This window comes from Crocodylus porosus, unplaced genomic scaffold, assembly GCF_001723895.1.
Source record: "Crocodylus porosus isolate Cpor-Errol unplaced genomic scaffold, CroPor_comp1, whole genome shotgun sequence".
Classification (NCBI taxonomy): Eukaryota; Metazoa; Chordata; order Crocodylia; family Crocodylidae; genus Crocodylus; species Crocodylus porosus.
This window is the reverse complement of record NW_017728947.1, coordinates 26,760,346-26,777,195: the sequence shown is the minus strand read 5'-3', so window position 1 is coordinate 26,777,195 and position 16,850 is coordinate 26,760,346. Positions and strand designations below refer to the sequence as shown.

The window sequence follows — 16,850 nt, the reverse complement described above, 5'->3', positions numbered from 1 at the left end:
ATCAATCACAACCCTCTGGGTCCGACCACGAAGCCAATTTCCCAGCCAGCGGATCGTGGTGGAGCCAGATTTTCCCCAGAATTTCCTTTGCTAAGGCACTCAGGTATCCTGCTTTCAGATCCAGGTCCTCTGGCACTGGGAGGCTCACACTGGGAGATGAAAGTGGGGTGGAGGAGGTACTGGTGCTGGTGGCTATTTCTGGTGTTAGGGTAGGTGGTGCAGGTTCAGGGACAGGTACTGCTCCCACCTCCTTGTTTCCATTGCCAGCAGAAGACACATCACTGCTAGGAAAGAGGATGTGTCTATGTTTGGGGGGTGGAGGAGGACTTTCAGCTCTCCCCCTACTCCCTGTAGCCCCTCTCCCTCCCCCACCTGGAGACCTGATACCTGCCTTTCCAGCAAGCTTCATATTAATCCTTGCTGTGCTGGAAAATGTGTGTGTATGCAACTGTAATACCTCTTCTTCTGTCTCTGTGTGTAACTAACTAATATCTCTTCTTCTTCTCTGATTTCTGTATGTGTCTGACTAATTTCTCTATTTACTGTATGTGTGTGTAATTAATAATATTAATATCTGTTCTTCTCTGATTACTGTATGTGTCTGTAATTAACTAATATCTATTCTTCTTCTCTGTTTACTGCATGTGTGTGAGTGTGTGTAATGTATATACTTTCCTGAACAGTGCTGGATTACACTGCCAGGGAAAATGCAGCTTTCTTTTTAGAAAGTGTGGGATAAAGAAAATAACAAGAACAAATAACAGGTTTTTGGGGGAAGAATAAATTGAAAGAAATGGATTGGATAGCGATAAATAGAGGGATTCTAGGCAAGGGCGGTTAGTAAGCTGTATCCAATCCTTTCCAAGAAGACAGACTAGCAGGAGACTGACTAGGAAGCCAAGCCAGTCCAATAGACCTTTCAGATGCTGTTTCTCAGGCAGAAACAGCTCACAAAAGGAACAGAAAGGCTGCAGATAGAGGCTTATATGCTGTTTCTATGTCCCTTCCCCAGAGCACTGTGATTGGAAGGGGACTCTAGGAAAGATCAGTCAGTGGCCAGCTACAGATTTCAGTCTTCCTCCCCCACCCTGCTCCCCCACCCCCTTCGCAGTTTCTGTTCCCCTGAAAGATTGCCTTCCAAACCACTGAATTTCTGAATCTTTTTCCAAATCTTTTGCAAATAGATTTGGATGCTCCAAATTGATTTGGAGGAGTTTTTTGGTTTCCTGATTCAGATTCGGTGATTCAGCCTCTGAATTGTGCTGAATCTTCTCTGAATCGAATCAGTGACTGGAGCTTCACACACCCCTATCGACTGGACATTTGTTGATGCCCAATTTGTCTTTAAAAGAATTCTTCAGTTGTAATGATATATTTTCTTTTAATGTATTTGTTGTCTTATCCTCTACTATAGTTCTTGTGAAGGCTAAAAGAACCCAGAAATATTCAAATAGATTCAAGACTACTCTGCTGATGTATCTACCTAACTATTGTGTAAATTCCATATAAAACATTGTTCCAGATTTGTTTCTTTTGTTCCAGTATCGTTACTTCTTTGAGATGGTAGAGAGTATAAAACCAATTGGTCTTAAATAGCCAGTCATAAAGTTTTCTAGTGTAGAGGTGCTCTTAACAGCTCTAACACAAAGTAGCTGGATGTTACATCTTCCCCCAACCCAGACACACATTTGCATAAAGGCAGGATGGGCAAACTGGGGAAGGCAACATAGCATATCTGCACTGATAGAAAATACAAAGTAGATAATAAATAACAATTATGATAGTCAATTATTTACAACTGATTCTGTGCACATGCCTGATTTTGGGGTGTGATAAGTTTGTAACCCATGTGTATGTTTGATATAATTTTTTCACTTTAATTTCTCTTCCCTTTCTTCAGCAAAGTGTATCCACAGAGAAAGAGACCCTTCATGTTGCCTCAGCAAAAGGAGGAAACCAAAGCATCCAGGAGTGTGATTCTCAAAACGTAAGATGAATCCACTTGGGAATAGGAGCTTAATATAAATAAAATGCAAACTTTCTTGTTTTTAAAGATGTCTGTCTTTAACAATCACGGTGGTCCATATATATTTTACGAGTTGGCTATTCTACATTCTGATGCTGAAGAGCAGGTAAATCAATGAAGATGTATATCCTGGGTCTCTTTTAGGGATCAGTTCACAAGGTTTGTAAATCTGTTGTGAAGGTAAAGCAGTAAAGAGATGGAATAATGAGTTACAAGTTCAGCAGTCTACTTATTCCCAAAGTGGTTTGGTTGGAAAGCTTCTATAATACAGTAACACACAGAATGTTGTTTATATAATCTTTCTACTAGTAAGCAGGAACATCTGTTGCAGTTGCTTATTTGAAGGAAGAGAGAGAGAGAGAAAACCTAAATGAGATGTTTACCTTGACCAGTAAAAGACAACAATGTAATTATAAAAGCGTGTTACTTAGTCTACCCCCAAGTTAGTGACCAGCAGAATGTCTGATTCTTTCTGTGACACATCTGACGGAGGCCCCAAAAAGTCAACCTTGATACAGACAAAATATATATAGAAGCAAAAAAATTATACTCATTATTGTGAAAACTCAATCAATTTATTACAGATCTTTAAAAACTAAAACAGGGAAGTGTTGCTTACAAAATGTCTCCTTTGAATGTCCCTGAATATTCCAAATGATGTTGTACCAATAAGACATTAACACATATTCTGATGAGAAATGAGAAAACAGTAAGAAAAGTTTTAAGTTATCAATAATCACACCTTGGATTGACCTCATTGGCTAGGATACTGCCACTGTGTAAAGTACCAAATACACTGACTTCCCTTAAATGTAGTAACCTGAACATAAGCGAATAGCCTGCTGGCAGTAATAATAGCAACACATTGCTTTTTCCATTCAAACTTGAACATGGATCATCAATCCATATGTGTGAACTCTTATGCGAGGGTTGCCTCACTCAGTCCAGCAATGCAGCTTCTGGTGCACAAGAGCCATTTAACTGCATAAAGGAACATGCTGTACTACAAGAACATACTACACAAAATTTAAAGGTATGAGAGAATTAGATTAACACTACAAGGTTGAGAGAACTGAGCCTGCTGCCTTCAGCTCTATAAAGAATCGTGTCACGTGATTGAATTTGTTTATCAGTGATGCAAGTTTTAAAATGAGAATAAAATTGTAGAAATAAATAATACATACAATATTATTTGAGCAGCTGCAATGAAACCATTACAGTGTATTGCTGAGCAAAACCATGTAGACACTTTGTTGTTTTATATGTTTGCTTGAAGATTTTCCATGGAAATATTTTTAGTGGAAAGAAAGGAAACAAATGTAGAAAATCTATCTGAAAGCTATAAAAAATAACAAGATAATCAGAAATCTTCTACTTACTATGGTACCTCCTGGGAATGGTTATTTGTATGTATCATCATTCACTGTCCTCTGTAAATAAGTATTCCCAGCCAAACCGCATTTACTATGTTGTTCTGTGAATCCCATCATAGAATCATAGAAAATTTGGGCTGGAAGGGACTTCAGGAGGGTCACCTAGTCCAGTCCTCTGCTTAATGCAGGACCATCCCAAACTACATCATTCCAACCAAAGCTTTGTCTAGCCAGGTCTTAAAAACCTCAAAGGATGGAGATTCCATAGCCTCTCTTGGTACCCTGTTCCTGTGCTTTACCACCCTGCTAGTGAGAAAATTCTTCCTGATATCTAACCTAAACTTCCCTTGCTGCAGCTAAGACTGTTGCTCCTTGTTCTGTCAACTGCCACCCCTTAGAACAGTCTAGCCCTATCTTCTTTTGAAACCCCTTCCAGATAGTTGAATGCTTCTGTTAAATCCCCCTCTCAGTCTTCTCTTCTCTAAACTAAATAATCCCAGCCCCCTTACCATTCTCATTGCCATCCACTGGAATGTGCAATTTGTCCATATCCTTTCTATAGTGGGGGGCCCTAAACATGGACACAGTACTCCAGATTTGGCTGCACCAGTGCTAAACAGAGGGGGAGAATCACTTCCCTTGATCTGCTGGCAACACTTATAAATGCAGCCCAGTATGCTGTTAGTCTTCTTGGCAACCAGGGCACACTGTTGCCTTATATTCAGCTTGCTGTCCACAGTAACACTCAGATCCTTTCCAGGAGACCTGCTGCCCAGCCAGTCAGCCCCAAGCCCGTACCAGGGAATGGGATTGTTCCATCCTAAGTGCAGGACTTTGCACTTGTCCTTGTTGAACCTCATGAGATTCCTTTTGCCCAATCCTTCAATTTGTCTAGGTCACTCTGAATCCTCGCCCTACCCTCAGCTTGGTGTCATCTGCAAATTTACTGAGGGTGCACTCTATACCATCTTCCAGGTCTTTGATGAAGATATTGAATAAAATAGGCCCCAAGGCCAACCCCTGGAACACTCCATTTGATACTGGCTGTCAACTAGACATTGAGCCGTTGATTACTACCCTCTACATTCAATTCTCCAGCCAGTTTTCTATCTACCTTACAGTCCATTCATCCAGTCAAGACTTCCTTAGCTTGCCTACAAGAATGTTGTGGGAGACTTTATCAAAATTCTTGTGAAAATCAAGTTATACTATATCCACTGGTCTCCCTGCATCCACAGAGCCAGTCACCTCATCATGGAAGGCAATCAGGTTGGTCAGGCATGACTTGGTGATTCCATGCTGACTGTTCCTAATTACCTTCTTCTCTCCCAAGTGCTTAGAAATGGATTCCTTGAGGATTTGCCCCACGATTTTGCCAGGGAATGAGGTGAGGCTTACTGGTCTGTAGTTTCCTGCATCCTCCTTCTACTCTTTCTTAAATATGGGGGCTATGTTTGCCCTTTACCAATCATCCAGGACCTCTCTGATCACCATAAGTTTTCAAAGATGATGGCCAGTGGCTCTTCAATCACATCAGCCAACCCACACAGCACTCTCAATAGAATCCCTCTACTTATCCCTATCCAATCCATTTCTTTCAACTTATTCTTCCCCCAAAACTCCCCTTGGGTGCTTCCCCTCCAGCCCCATGGACTTATAGATGTTCAGATTTTCTAAATAGTCCCTAACCTATTCTTTCACCACTATTGGCTTCTCACCTTCTCCCCAAACTGTGCTGCCTGCTGCAGTAGACAGGGAGCTGATTTTGCCTGTGAAGACTGAGGTGAAAAGGGCAATGAGTACTTGAGCCTTTTCTTCATTCTCTGTCACTAGGTTGCATGCCCCATCCAGTAAGGGACCCACACTTTCCATGATCTTCCCATTGTTACTGACATGCTTGTAGAAACCCTTCTTGTTACCCTTCACACCCCTTGCTAGCTGCAATGCCAATTGTGCTTTCGTCTTCCTGACTTCATGCCTGCCGGCCCAAGCAGTAACTCTTCTACTTGTCCCCAGTTGTCTATCCAAGTTTCCACTTCTTATAAGCTTCCCTTCTGTGATTTATCTTATTGAAGAGTTCCCTGCTAAACTAATATAGTCTTCTGCCAGGCTTGCTAGTCTTCCTTCACATCAGGATGGTTTGTTCCTGTCCTCTCAGTAAGGCTTCTTTGAAGTACATCCAGCTCTCCTGGACTCCTCTACCCCTCAGACTAGGTCCCTGTGGGATCCTGCCCATGAGTTCCCTGAGTGAGTGGAAGCCTGCTTCTCTGAAGTCCAGGATTCTTACTCTGCTGCTCTCCATCCTCCCTTTCCTCAGGATCCTGAACTCAATAATCCAGGAGAGGAGACCACAGTCCATCACTGAAGATGTAGTCAAGTTAGGAAGCCTAGCTTTATGAACAGTGGAAAATGGAGGCATGAAGCAACAGATTTCAGGTTCTCAATAAGCACTTCCCCGGGATTTCCAAATAGAAATGTTCAATTTTCAATAGAAAATTTTCAGCCATTTGGAGGATTTTTTCATTGTTTTGCCAAAGAGTTAAATATGTCCATGAACATTTCTGCCAACAGGTTTTGTTTGGTTTTGGATTTGGGTTTTTTTTTGTATTAATAGAAATGTTCTGAGGGAAAAATGCATTCTCCAACCAGCTCTACTATTCTCCTTAAAGAAGGCCCAAGTTTTCAGTTTTTATAGAGCTCTAACCCAGACAAAACTGTTAGTGAAACCTATATCTTGATAAGAACAGAATAAAAAAATATTTAGAACTTCTTGATTTAGATCTCCAAAATAGTGCATAGTTTAGAAACAATTATAAATATTGAAGTTTGAGATTTCAATAATCTAAAAAGCATGGCATATTTCTACAAATGGGTAATTTGTTTTTGTTTTATTCTACTGAATGACCATAGACTTCAGAAATAGTACATGCTAAAAAGTCCTTTCCCCACCCCCATTTCCTTTCCACATCCCACCCCATTCTATTAACTCTCTGCCTCCTAAATTCATGTTTCTGCCTCCTGCCAACCCATCTCTTACATGCCCCCCTAGAGCAAGGATAGAAGCCTGTCCTGGCTCACCAGACCTGTAGAGGTAACTCAAAGCTGGAGCTCCTACTTCGGCCACCGCTCACCAGCCGTCTAGTAGCAAGTCATTTCTGTGCAGGTGGAGTACAGTCAGAGAATGTTTTTAGCCTTAAGGTGTGACAGCTCCAAATGTGAGCTACCACTAATATTAATCAATGTTTGAGCAGCTCAAAGTGCAAAATGTAACAAGGCCCTAAGAAAGCAGGTATAAAGAAAAGTACTTTACTGTAGAATTACTTGGGAATGATTCCAGTTGCTGGAAATAATTTGAAAAAGCCATGAAAGTACAGCAGAATGTGAAGTCCTCTGGGCAGCATTTATAAGCAATCCAGAGCAAAACTAGCTGTCTTTTTATGGTGTAATTTAAAATATAAATTTTATCAAGGTGACTATATTAGACTTGGAAATAGAGTACAAGGACAAATTAGAAGGAGACAAGTCATTTTGGAACTTGAAAGAATATATATCTTTTCTGTACCAAATGAAAGGGTTAAAATCCTCTAAAATATAGAAATTTGAAAGTGAATAGATTCCTTTCAATATGTTCTTATTCATTTTGTATTACTGCCAGATTGCCTTTTTAGTCATTCTAAAATAAAAGTAGTCAATTTGAGGGAGGGGAAAAAAAGTGAGAGAAAGCAACAAGTAAACTCTAACTGGGGTTGCGGGTGTTCAGCACCTTGAGGTATGTTATATGATTTAAGCAAAATCAGGACCTTAAATAGTCTCCTTCATTTTCTTTCATCTCTTCTATATATTACTAGATTAGGCCAAAATAGAAATTTGATTGCATAATGTGTATATAGAATTAGGCTTTATAAAGTTAAAGCCCAAACTAAATTATCACACTTTAGGACCATATTCACATTACATTTGTATGATCCAAAACTGTCTTTCAAGAAACCTTTTGGAAGAACCAAAAAAAGCATACTCTCTTATATATTCATTGCATTTTTATGGTTACCTTATATCTTGGATAGACAATTAAGCAGGGAATCATCTGTATTCTCTCTTCCAGAATTTTGCTATGAATTAATTTTATGATTGCATAGTGATGCACATTTCTGAGTTGGTATTTCAGAGTTATTTTACCTCATTTAGTGTAAAAAGATTCGTGTTCAAAACTAAGTGCAAAAAAGGTGCTTACATAATTTAAATGTGCTAGTGCTATAAAATTTGTTGCAGGAAATACATGTGAATCAAGTTGTATAATAAACTAGATGGGAAAGGGAGTCGTGACCCAAGGAAGCCATAATGAATGATGTACGGAGAAAAGTCTCCACTGAACTAGGAACACTTATAAAAAAAGGTAGTCATCTTTTCTCTGTTGGAATACTGAATGGTCTATCTACAGTACTATTGAATATGTAGAGATTGGATAAAACCCTTTTTCAGTGCACATTTCACTTAAAAAATGGAATTTACTGGGGACCTCATAACAAATGAATTTCTACTATCATTTAAAGTCCTAAGAATTTACATATCCCATCATACTGAGCAGGAGCTTCATTCATTTACTCAAAAATCTCTTTCATATTTTCTCCAGAGTATGGATAACCAGTGCCAGGGGGCATATTTGCTCCATCCAACACGCCACATTTGGGCACTCTAGTACAGGGGTTTTCTACCTTTTTGGGTCAGTGTATCCCGAGTGGTCAGTCAAGAAGGCAGGAGTCCCCCAACACCCAGATGAGGGTGGGGGGGATTCCCTCAGCGGCCAATAGGTGACTCGGGGTGAGGCAGAAATGCCAGCAGTGGCATCTGCTGCCAAGTACCCCCTGACGCCATTAGAAGTGCCCCCAGGGGTACACGTACCTCCAGTTGAAAATCCCTGTGCTAGTAAAGTAAATCTATGGATAACTGAAAGAAAATAAGGATAATATTTGGTGGACCCATCTGTATTATAATTTTAAAAACAACAGTAGTTCAATATGATTTTGGCTTAACAAATGAACAAAATGGAGGCCATAAAGGATGTTGGTAAGGAAACAAAAACTAGTGGAACTGAATACTTTACAAATCTACAGATACTGCAGTGACATAAGACATTGATAGTGCCCCTGCCTTTTCTGCTGTTTTCCTGCAGTAAACTATAGGATGGTTGTTGTTAGGTATATCATGATGATTGTGGTGTGTGAGTGGGTTAGGGTCAATTGTTGAAGAGTTGTTTGTTGTCTGTCTTTGTAGGGGTTTACACACAATGACACAGGAGATTTCTTCCAGTTCTATGTTCTGAATAATGAAAACATGATAGTGCTGGTAGAAGTACAGGGTTTTTTATTAGTATTGAATTTAGTTGAGAAGTCTACATTACTCACAAAGACAAAGTTATGTCCATCATCCAAAATGAGATCAAACAAAGTTTTTTGCAGTATGCCTTTCCATACTGTATGGTATATATAATGCATACTGTATAGAAAGTGAGATTTTTTTTTCAAGTTCTGTAGATTTATTTTTTTAAAAGAAAATGCAGCTTTTTTGATCTTTCAAGTGTAAAGCCCTGTGATTAACTCCTTTACATGAATGGGAAAAATTATACCTATACATTTTTGAAAACTGGAAAATGCTCTAAAATCCTATTCTTCAATAAGTAATGCCATTATTTTAAAGATCATATCTCAGAAGTTGGCAGGTGGAAAAATATGTGGCGATTGATAATAATACGGTTACTTTTTTAAATAAATAGGATTAAGGACAAGCTAAAAAACAAGGTCTTAATAAGTGCTTTCAGAAACAGGATGTTGCTAAGAAACCTAGAACTTAGCACTTCAGCAATACTTTTCTCAGAGCCCAAGACAAAAAATCCTCTAATTATTTATCTGATAAACAATATCTAATGTATTTTATAGATTTACTTTATTCTTTGGAGTATGATCCTTTTGAACTTGACATTTACCCAGAACAGATTTACAGAAATATAACTTTAATGGTAGCTCTTTAATAAGTCTTTTTACTACCTTTCTAAAAAATAAAATAAGACACAGGTGATGTTTAGAAAAAATAATTGATTTTAAAGACCGTGTCTTCAAAGGAATACATTCCTCTGATAAAAACTGATTTCTCTGGAAGAATATGTAATATTTCAGACTTCTACAGCATAGAAAAGAATGTGAAAGACTTACTAAAAATATCAACAGTAGTGTACCTTTTCCTAATATAATCAGGGCCAAATATATTGATTGTTTGTAAATTACTAAACCAAACTGAAGTTTTTATTTATGGCATTTGGGTATTTTAATTCATAACTGAATTTTATCTCTAGAATGAATGCAGTTTCATTCAATTTTATTTTTAAGTGGGATCTTGAAATTTGGGGACCACATTGATATGGATCAGGTGGCCAGCACCGCTCAATTCCACCCAGCTCAGTGGGAGGAACCAGAGCTCCAGTGACCAGGGACAGAGGACCCAGGAGAGGGGACATCCAGCAGCCACTCCAGCTTTGAAGTAATAGTGGGACTACTATACAGGGTCCAGCAGGATCAGAAGGGGATAGCAGAAAGGTGGCAGCTAGTGGTTCCATCTGTGCTTCGCCAACAAATTTGGGAATTGGAACACGACGCCCTGCTAGGTGGGCATTTAAGGCATACCAAAACCCAGGCGAGACTAGTCTGGAACTTCTTTTGGCCACACCTGAAGGAAGACATAGAAAGATGGGTAGGGGCCTGCCCAGGTGCCAGAAGGCCCAGGAATGCAGACCACAGAGGGCACCCTTGTGACCCATGCCCATAATCAAAACACCGTTCTCTCATGTAGTGCTCGACATTGTGTGTTCCCTACCAAGGTCTCATGGAGGATACCAGTATGTGTTAGTCCTAGTGGATTATACCATAAGGTTCCCAGAAGCAGTTCCACTTCGGTCTATTATGGCCACTCGCGTGGCAGAAGAGCTCCTAAAGTGGATCAGTAGGGTAGAAATCCCACGTGAAATATTTACCGACCAGGGGACTAATTTTATGTTGGGCATGATGAAAGCTTTCTGTAACACCCTCAGTATCACCCATCTGAAAACATCAGTTTATCATCCCCAAATGAATGGCTTAGTTGAAAGACTAAATGGGACCATAAAAAGGATGCTCAGGCAGTGTGCTGAGGAGGACCCCTGTAGGTGGGATACCCTATTGACCCCGCCACTGTTTGCCCTAAGAGATGCACCCCAAGAGTCAACCCAGTTTTCACCCTTCCAGTTAGTATATGGGCACCAGCCCAGGGGTCTGTTGCAGATCATCTGGGAGGAATGGGAGTGGCCAGTAGGGCCCAGAGTAGTAGCTGAAAGATACCAGTGGAAGCTACAAGATGGGATCAAGAAGGCCCAGCAGATCACCTGGCAGAATCTGCAAGTCACTGAAGCACAACAGGAGACCCAGTACAATAGAAGAGCAAAACCCCAACCAGGGGACAGGGTCTTAGTTTCACTTCCTGTGTCAGCAAGCAAACACCTCACGATGTGGCAAGCCCTTTTAAGGTGATCAGCCAGCTAGGACCAGTAGATTATGAAGTGCTCAAGACTGGACACTGTCGTGAACATCAAATTTACCATGTAAACCTCCTCAAAGAATGAAAGACCCCACAAGGTGGCTGGCACAAAAAGAGGAGACAGTAGAGGAGCTGGGACCCCCCTACCTAGAGTTAGAGGGAATCCACACTGAAGGGGCAAGTGCAACTAGGGGAGGGTTTGGAGCCCAATCAATGACAGGAACTGGAGGAGGTGATAGAAGCCTTCCAGGAGGTGTTCCAAGAAACCCCAGTGTGAGCACAGGGAATCGAGCATGAGATCAGGACACCACCTGTCCTGATTAGTCAGGGAGAGATGGAGGCCTATACCCCAATGATGACAACAGGAAGTATGTCAAGAGATTGAAAAGATGCAGAAGCAGGGAATCATCTGGCCATTTTGCAGCCCATGGTGCAGTCCAGTCATACCAGTGGCTAAACCAGATGGATCACTCCAATTGTGCATTGACTTTCAAAAGTTAAACGCATTGGTGACCTTCGATGCATTCCTCATGCCTCACATTGCCCACCTCATTGAGAGAATTGGGGAAGCCAGATACATATTCACCATCAACCTATCCAAGGGATACTGGCAAATCCCAATGCAAGCCACGGACTGTGCCAATACCACTTTCGGAACCTCTTGGGTCCTGTTTGAATTCATACGAATGCCTTTCAGATGGAATGGAGTGGTGGCCACCTTTCAAAGGCTTGTGGACTCCCTGTTGGCAGCCCATACAGCATATGCAGCAGCTTATTTCAGTGACATCATCTTCACCTCAGATTGGCCCCAACATCTTGAGGCCCTGAGAGCAGTTTTGAGAGAACTTCAAACAGTGGGGTTGACTGTCAATCCAAAAAATGTAAGCTGGCAGGTACGGAAACTAAGTACTTGGGGTTTCACGTAGGACGGGGAACCATCCAACCCCTGGTGGACAAGGTGGAGGCAATATGGCAGTTTCAAGAAGCATGCAACCGTAGGCAACTCCTCTCCTTCTTGGAGCTTATCAACTATTATTGGAGGTTCATACCATGCTTTGTGAAACTCACTGCACCCCTCACAGATGCACTTAAGGGGAGATTGTCAGGGACCCTGAAGAGGATGGCTGAGATGACAGGAAGCTTCGAGGTCTGAAGAAGGTGATATGCCATGAAATAGTGGTACATACTCCTGACTTCTCTGCCCCTTTTGTTTTGCAGACCGATGCATCTGGCAATGCCCTAGGGGCTCTGCTACTGCAAAGATGGGGGGAAGATGACCGTCCAGTCGCCTTCGCAAGCCACAAACTCAGCCAATCCGAAACCAGGTACACAAGGATAGAGAGTGCCTAGTGATACGCTGAGTGATAGAATATTTTAAATATTACTTGATGGGCTGGGAGCTCATGGTGGTAATGGACCATGTCCCACTGCAGTGGCTAACCAAAAAACAGAGCAAAAAATACCCGCCTTACTTGCTGGGCACTGGCTCTTCAACCATTCAAATTCACGGTAATGCACCACCGCAGCAAAGATAATCTTGTGGCGGATTTTCTTCTAGATGTTTCAGCCCGGAGGAGCCTGCCAAGGAGGCACATCAAGCATATGACAAAGAACATCAGGCCATTCAGGAGGCCATGCAAGAGATCCACATGCCACAAGGCAGCTTAAGGGGGGAGGTCTGTGCTGGTGAGAAGCTGCCATAGGCCCAGGGAAACCCTGGGAGGCCCAGCACAGGATAAACAGCCCCCCCAACCCAAAGAAAACTTACCTTCAGGCACACAGCTGGAGCAGGAACTGGCACCGTGGCTGTGCAAGCCAGCATTTCGCCAGCTTTTCAAACAGCCGCTCCCTGGGTGGGGGAGCATGAGCCAATGGTGGTGGTAGGAGATGCCACTGCGGGAAGTTTTAAAATTCCCACCAGAAGCGGGGTGTAGGGGAAGCGGAGCCCTGAGGAAAATAAAGACACAACTGTAAGTACCTTCATTTCTGGGTTCCCCTCTGAGAAGAACACCACTGAACCCCTCCTTTCACCCAATAACATCAAGTTGTGGCAGGCGAGTTGAGGTTGGGGATAGGTCCTGATAAGAGAGGACAGTACAATACTCATCATGCTCACTAAGGTTGCCACAGGTCCACATGGCAACCAGCAGCCTGGGGAAACAGCGCCTGTCTGCTGCATAGAACCCCCAAACTTGCAAACATGGGTCTTAGGGGCCAGGATGGGTCCATGGAGCAGATTTGCTCTGTTTCCCTACCCTCTCACCTCCCCAGCCACAGGCGCTGACAGTAGCCAGCTCGTGGGAGGGTGGATTGGGGAGGGGGGCACCACTGGCCACACAGGGGTGTATGGCTGCTCAGCTACTCCTCCAGCCTCCTGGGATGTGTGTCAGAGCACCACCAGGCTGCTGGATGCAGCCTGTGCAAGCAGGCTCAAAACCCCCTATATTTACAGCACTTCTGCCTCAGGCTCCTTAAACATCTGTATTTAGTCTAAATTAGTTTAATCTGAAGAACCTTGTCACTACATCTCTTCCATTTTATCCAATGAAATATTTTTGAATGGCTAGCTCTCTAGTTGTCTTAATTTGCCCTTGCAAACGTGTTACTAATTGAATTTACTTCCTTTATTTTCCTACTCTAAACAAGTGCTACAAATTCATTAATCATTCACCCACAGAGGACACAGCTTTGGACTAAACCATACACATGTTTCTAAGCAACAATGGCATTTAGCTTCATAATTTTTTATTAGTCTAAACAGCTAAGCTTTGATCATTCTCCCACAATCATCCATTGTAGTAACAAGAGAAAAGTAAATGCATTACTGTAACGAATTTCATTTGAGGTTGATTGAGTTCTTAATCTGACTATAATTATCCCATGTTGCCTAAATGAAGACTACGAGGGTCATGAATAGTTAAAACAATTTGACTTTAACTGTCAAGCAATTAGACTAAATGCATAAAATAAGTAAGTTAAATTAACAAAAAATTGTAAGACGCTGGGAAAACACTCAAGTATTTTACATGTATTTCGCATAATTATCTTTTGCAATAAGCTCTTTGGGGGATGACAGGAGATTTATATATAAGATCATTATGATATTTGATGAGAGGGCATGGATAAATATATTCCTGTATAAAATATGGAATTAATTTTGTTAATGAGGTTATTTACAACACAGACTATTTCCCAAGAGACAGAACATCTTTCCTATCTTACAATTTTTATGCCATATTTTAAAAAAATCATGAAGTAGGCATTTAGATATGAAATTTGTGCATTTTAAAAGCAGATATAAAGTATAAAACTTGTATAAGTGCAAGTATTCATGGAGTTGTATGGATTATCACCAGAAAAGAGACTGAAAGTGTAATTTAAAGTCTTCAGTGGGTATAAGTGGATGAAACTGCTGATTTCAGTGAATTTTCACTTCTTTATTCCAGTACAAAATTGGTCTTGGCAGTATCAGGTCATCTTAGGTCCCTGACACATATTACATATATTACACAATTAACTGGTTAATTGCTTGATATATTTAGACCAGCCATATGTGCAAAGTAATTATCACTCCAGAAAAATGTTCATGTAGCTATAAAAAAGAGTCAACCAGTTATAAAGTTTGTACTTGAAAATGTGTAACAACTTTATAGCTAGTTTCTATCCAGCTTTAATTTGAACTAGTAGCAGGGCCTTTAGAAACCAAAGACACTACCATATTTACCCAAATCCAAAACAATTTCAATTTAACACAGTCTCCCCAATAATTAAAATCTATACACAGACAATTATAAATTTGTTATAGTTTGACTCCTACCAGGTGCCTGCCCCCTATCATGTCCCACCTGGCCCTCCATGACTGTACCTGGCCCCCACTGCCCGGGCCCAGCTTTTGCCCCTGTGCCTGTGGTTGGCCTCCCTGATTCCCTGTCTCCCCCACTTCCTGCTCTCCCCTTACAACCTGCCTACCCCTTGCCATCCCATGCCTTCCCTTCCCCCACTCCCTGACTATTTCCTCCCCCTTATGTTCTGCTACAGTGTTGCTCCTCTGAGGCAGTCAGTGGCAGCATGGCCCTGGCTCAGGCCCATTACAGCCCAGCCTGGGAGAATCAGTGTCACCTCTGGGCTGGGCTGCATCAGAGCTGAAGGCACCAGGCTGGAGGTAAAAGAGAGGGGGCAGGATCAGGAGAGAGAGGAAGGCTACAGCAGGGGATCAGGGCAGGGAGGCAGAGGTAGGGAGGAAGATACAGTCATGAGGGCCAGGGAGTGGAGGGAGCAGGTTACAGGTCCTCCCCCCACACACACACTATGGTGTCTGCACTTCCCTGGGCCACAAGCCACATCCCCTACCAAATGAGCCATTCTAGCATGGGGCAGGCAATGGCTTAGTTTCAGCTTCAGCCCCAAACTGGAGCCAAAATTTGAGCTGACCACACTCTGCCTTGTGTTGGTACTCAAAGCCAAAACAGGGCTTCTTTTCTCCATGCTGACTGATGGAAAAAGCCTCATCTTGGATTCAAGTGAATAGAGTAACATAAAAACACTGGGCACCAATACACAAGAAGTGAGGCTGCTCTGATGTGCACAAGATTAATTAATCAAGCTTGCTGTAGCATTGTAATTACTGTACTCAAGCATCTCATGTGTCAGAGTCCTGGCTCTTAAAAATGGCAGAGAGGGTACTTTAACTAAAGCTCATCAAACAAGCTTTAGTTAAAGCATTCCCACTGCCTTTTTTAAGCACCAGGATATTGATACATGAGATGCTTCAGATGCTTTAAGTAGAGAGCCACTCTAATTAAAGCATCTCCCCCTCACTTTGACTTGCAGAGCATGTGTATATGTTCACTCTTCCTAGCATGCTAGGCAAAGTAAAGAACATGTAGCATCCAGTATAGAAAGAAACTAATATGACAGGAATTCAATGCAATGAATGCACTATTGTTGAAAATGGACAAGCCACTCTCAGCTGGTCTTGTAAGGCTCAGTTGTATCCATCTTGAAGTTAAATTTAGGCCTGTCATCATTGGATCAGTGTGAAATATTTGTAGGGGAAGAAATTACATGAAATTTGATCAAGTTTTGATACGATTTTAAACTATAAACTTAGTTAACTGAAAGTTTGGTCAAGTTAATGATCTGTTTGAGCACCTCTGGTTCCTTTATAGTTCTGAACTGAATCTATACAAAATTTTTCTTTCCATGTGGCTTTATCATGAAACAAGTGAAACCTAGCAGTTTATACCTAAGTTTATCATTAAAGTTTCAGGCAATTTAAGAAAGTTATTCCAGAAAAAAATTGTGAAGTCAAACTTACATAATCCAAACCCAAAGAGATATTTGACCTCTACTAGGTAAAATAAAGAAACTCTGTCCTAATATGTATATAAGTTTTACACCAGATTAATTTCATTGGCTTTATAGATGTTACTTCTAATTTATGCATATATAGGTAAGAGAACAACCTGTTTTTTCAGACATGTTCACACTTTATACTTCAGTGCAGTATAAAGATGCTTGCATACTAGAATTAGTCTAGCAAAGACAGATTGGTGACTTAGCAAATTTACCTAGTTTGTGGATTAATTAGGTTGCCTAGAGATTTTTGATCCCATGACTAGACTTAGTCCTGTACCCAAGCTAGATCTCTTAGTTTCTGTTACATATATAACAGCCATAATATATGAAGCATTAACACTAAGGCTTCATACGTATATTACACTTAGCAGTTTGGGGTATTAGATTGGGTTTAGGTGATTAAATAGGTGCCAGGAGCCTGATCTAAGGTAAATAATGGGAAGGAGACAGGCAGACAGGATTGGGGGGGAGTGGGACCTGCAGGGAAGTTTGGGGAGCTAGCAGGATCTGTGGGGGGGATTGGTGGGGGGCAA

The 16,850-nt window shown here is 41.4% G+C and overlaps 1 protein-coding gene across 5 annotated transcripts in view; it reads left to right on the top strand.

Moving 5' to 3' along the window:
* The window catches only part of LUZP2 (leucine zipper protein 2), a 411,554-nt gene that overhangs the window by 376,916 nt on the left and 17,788 nt on the right, over positions 1 to 16,850 (top strand). For 4 of the 5 annotated variants that reach the window (XM_019551884.1, XM_019551879.1, XM_019551880.1 and 1 more), the window contains one exon: positions 1,901 to 1,987. The exons of the other annotated variant lie outside the window; for it this stretch is intronic. In XM_019551884.1, coding sequence (XP_019407429.1) covers positions 1,901 to 1,987 — 87 coding nt within the window. The remainder of the gene's footprint in view (positions 1 to 1,900; positions 1,988 to 16,850) is intronic. 5 annotated transcript variants of the gene reach the window in all.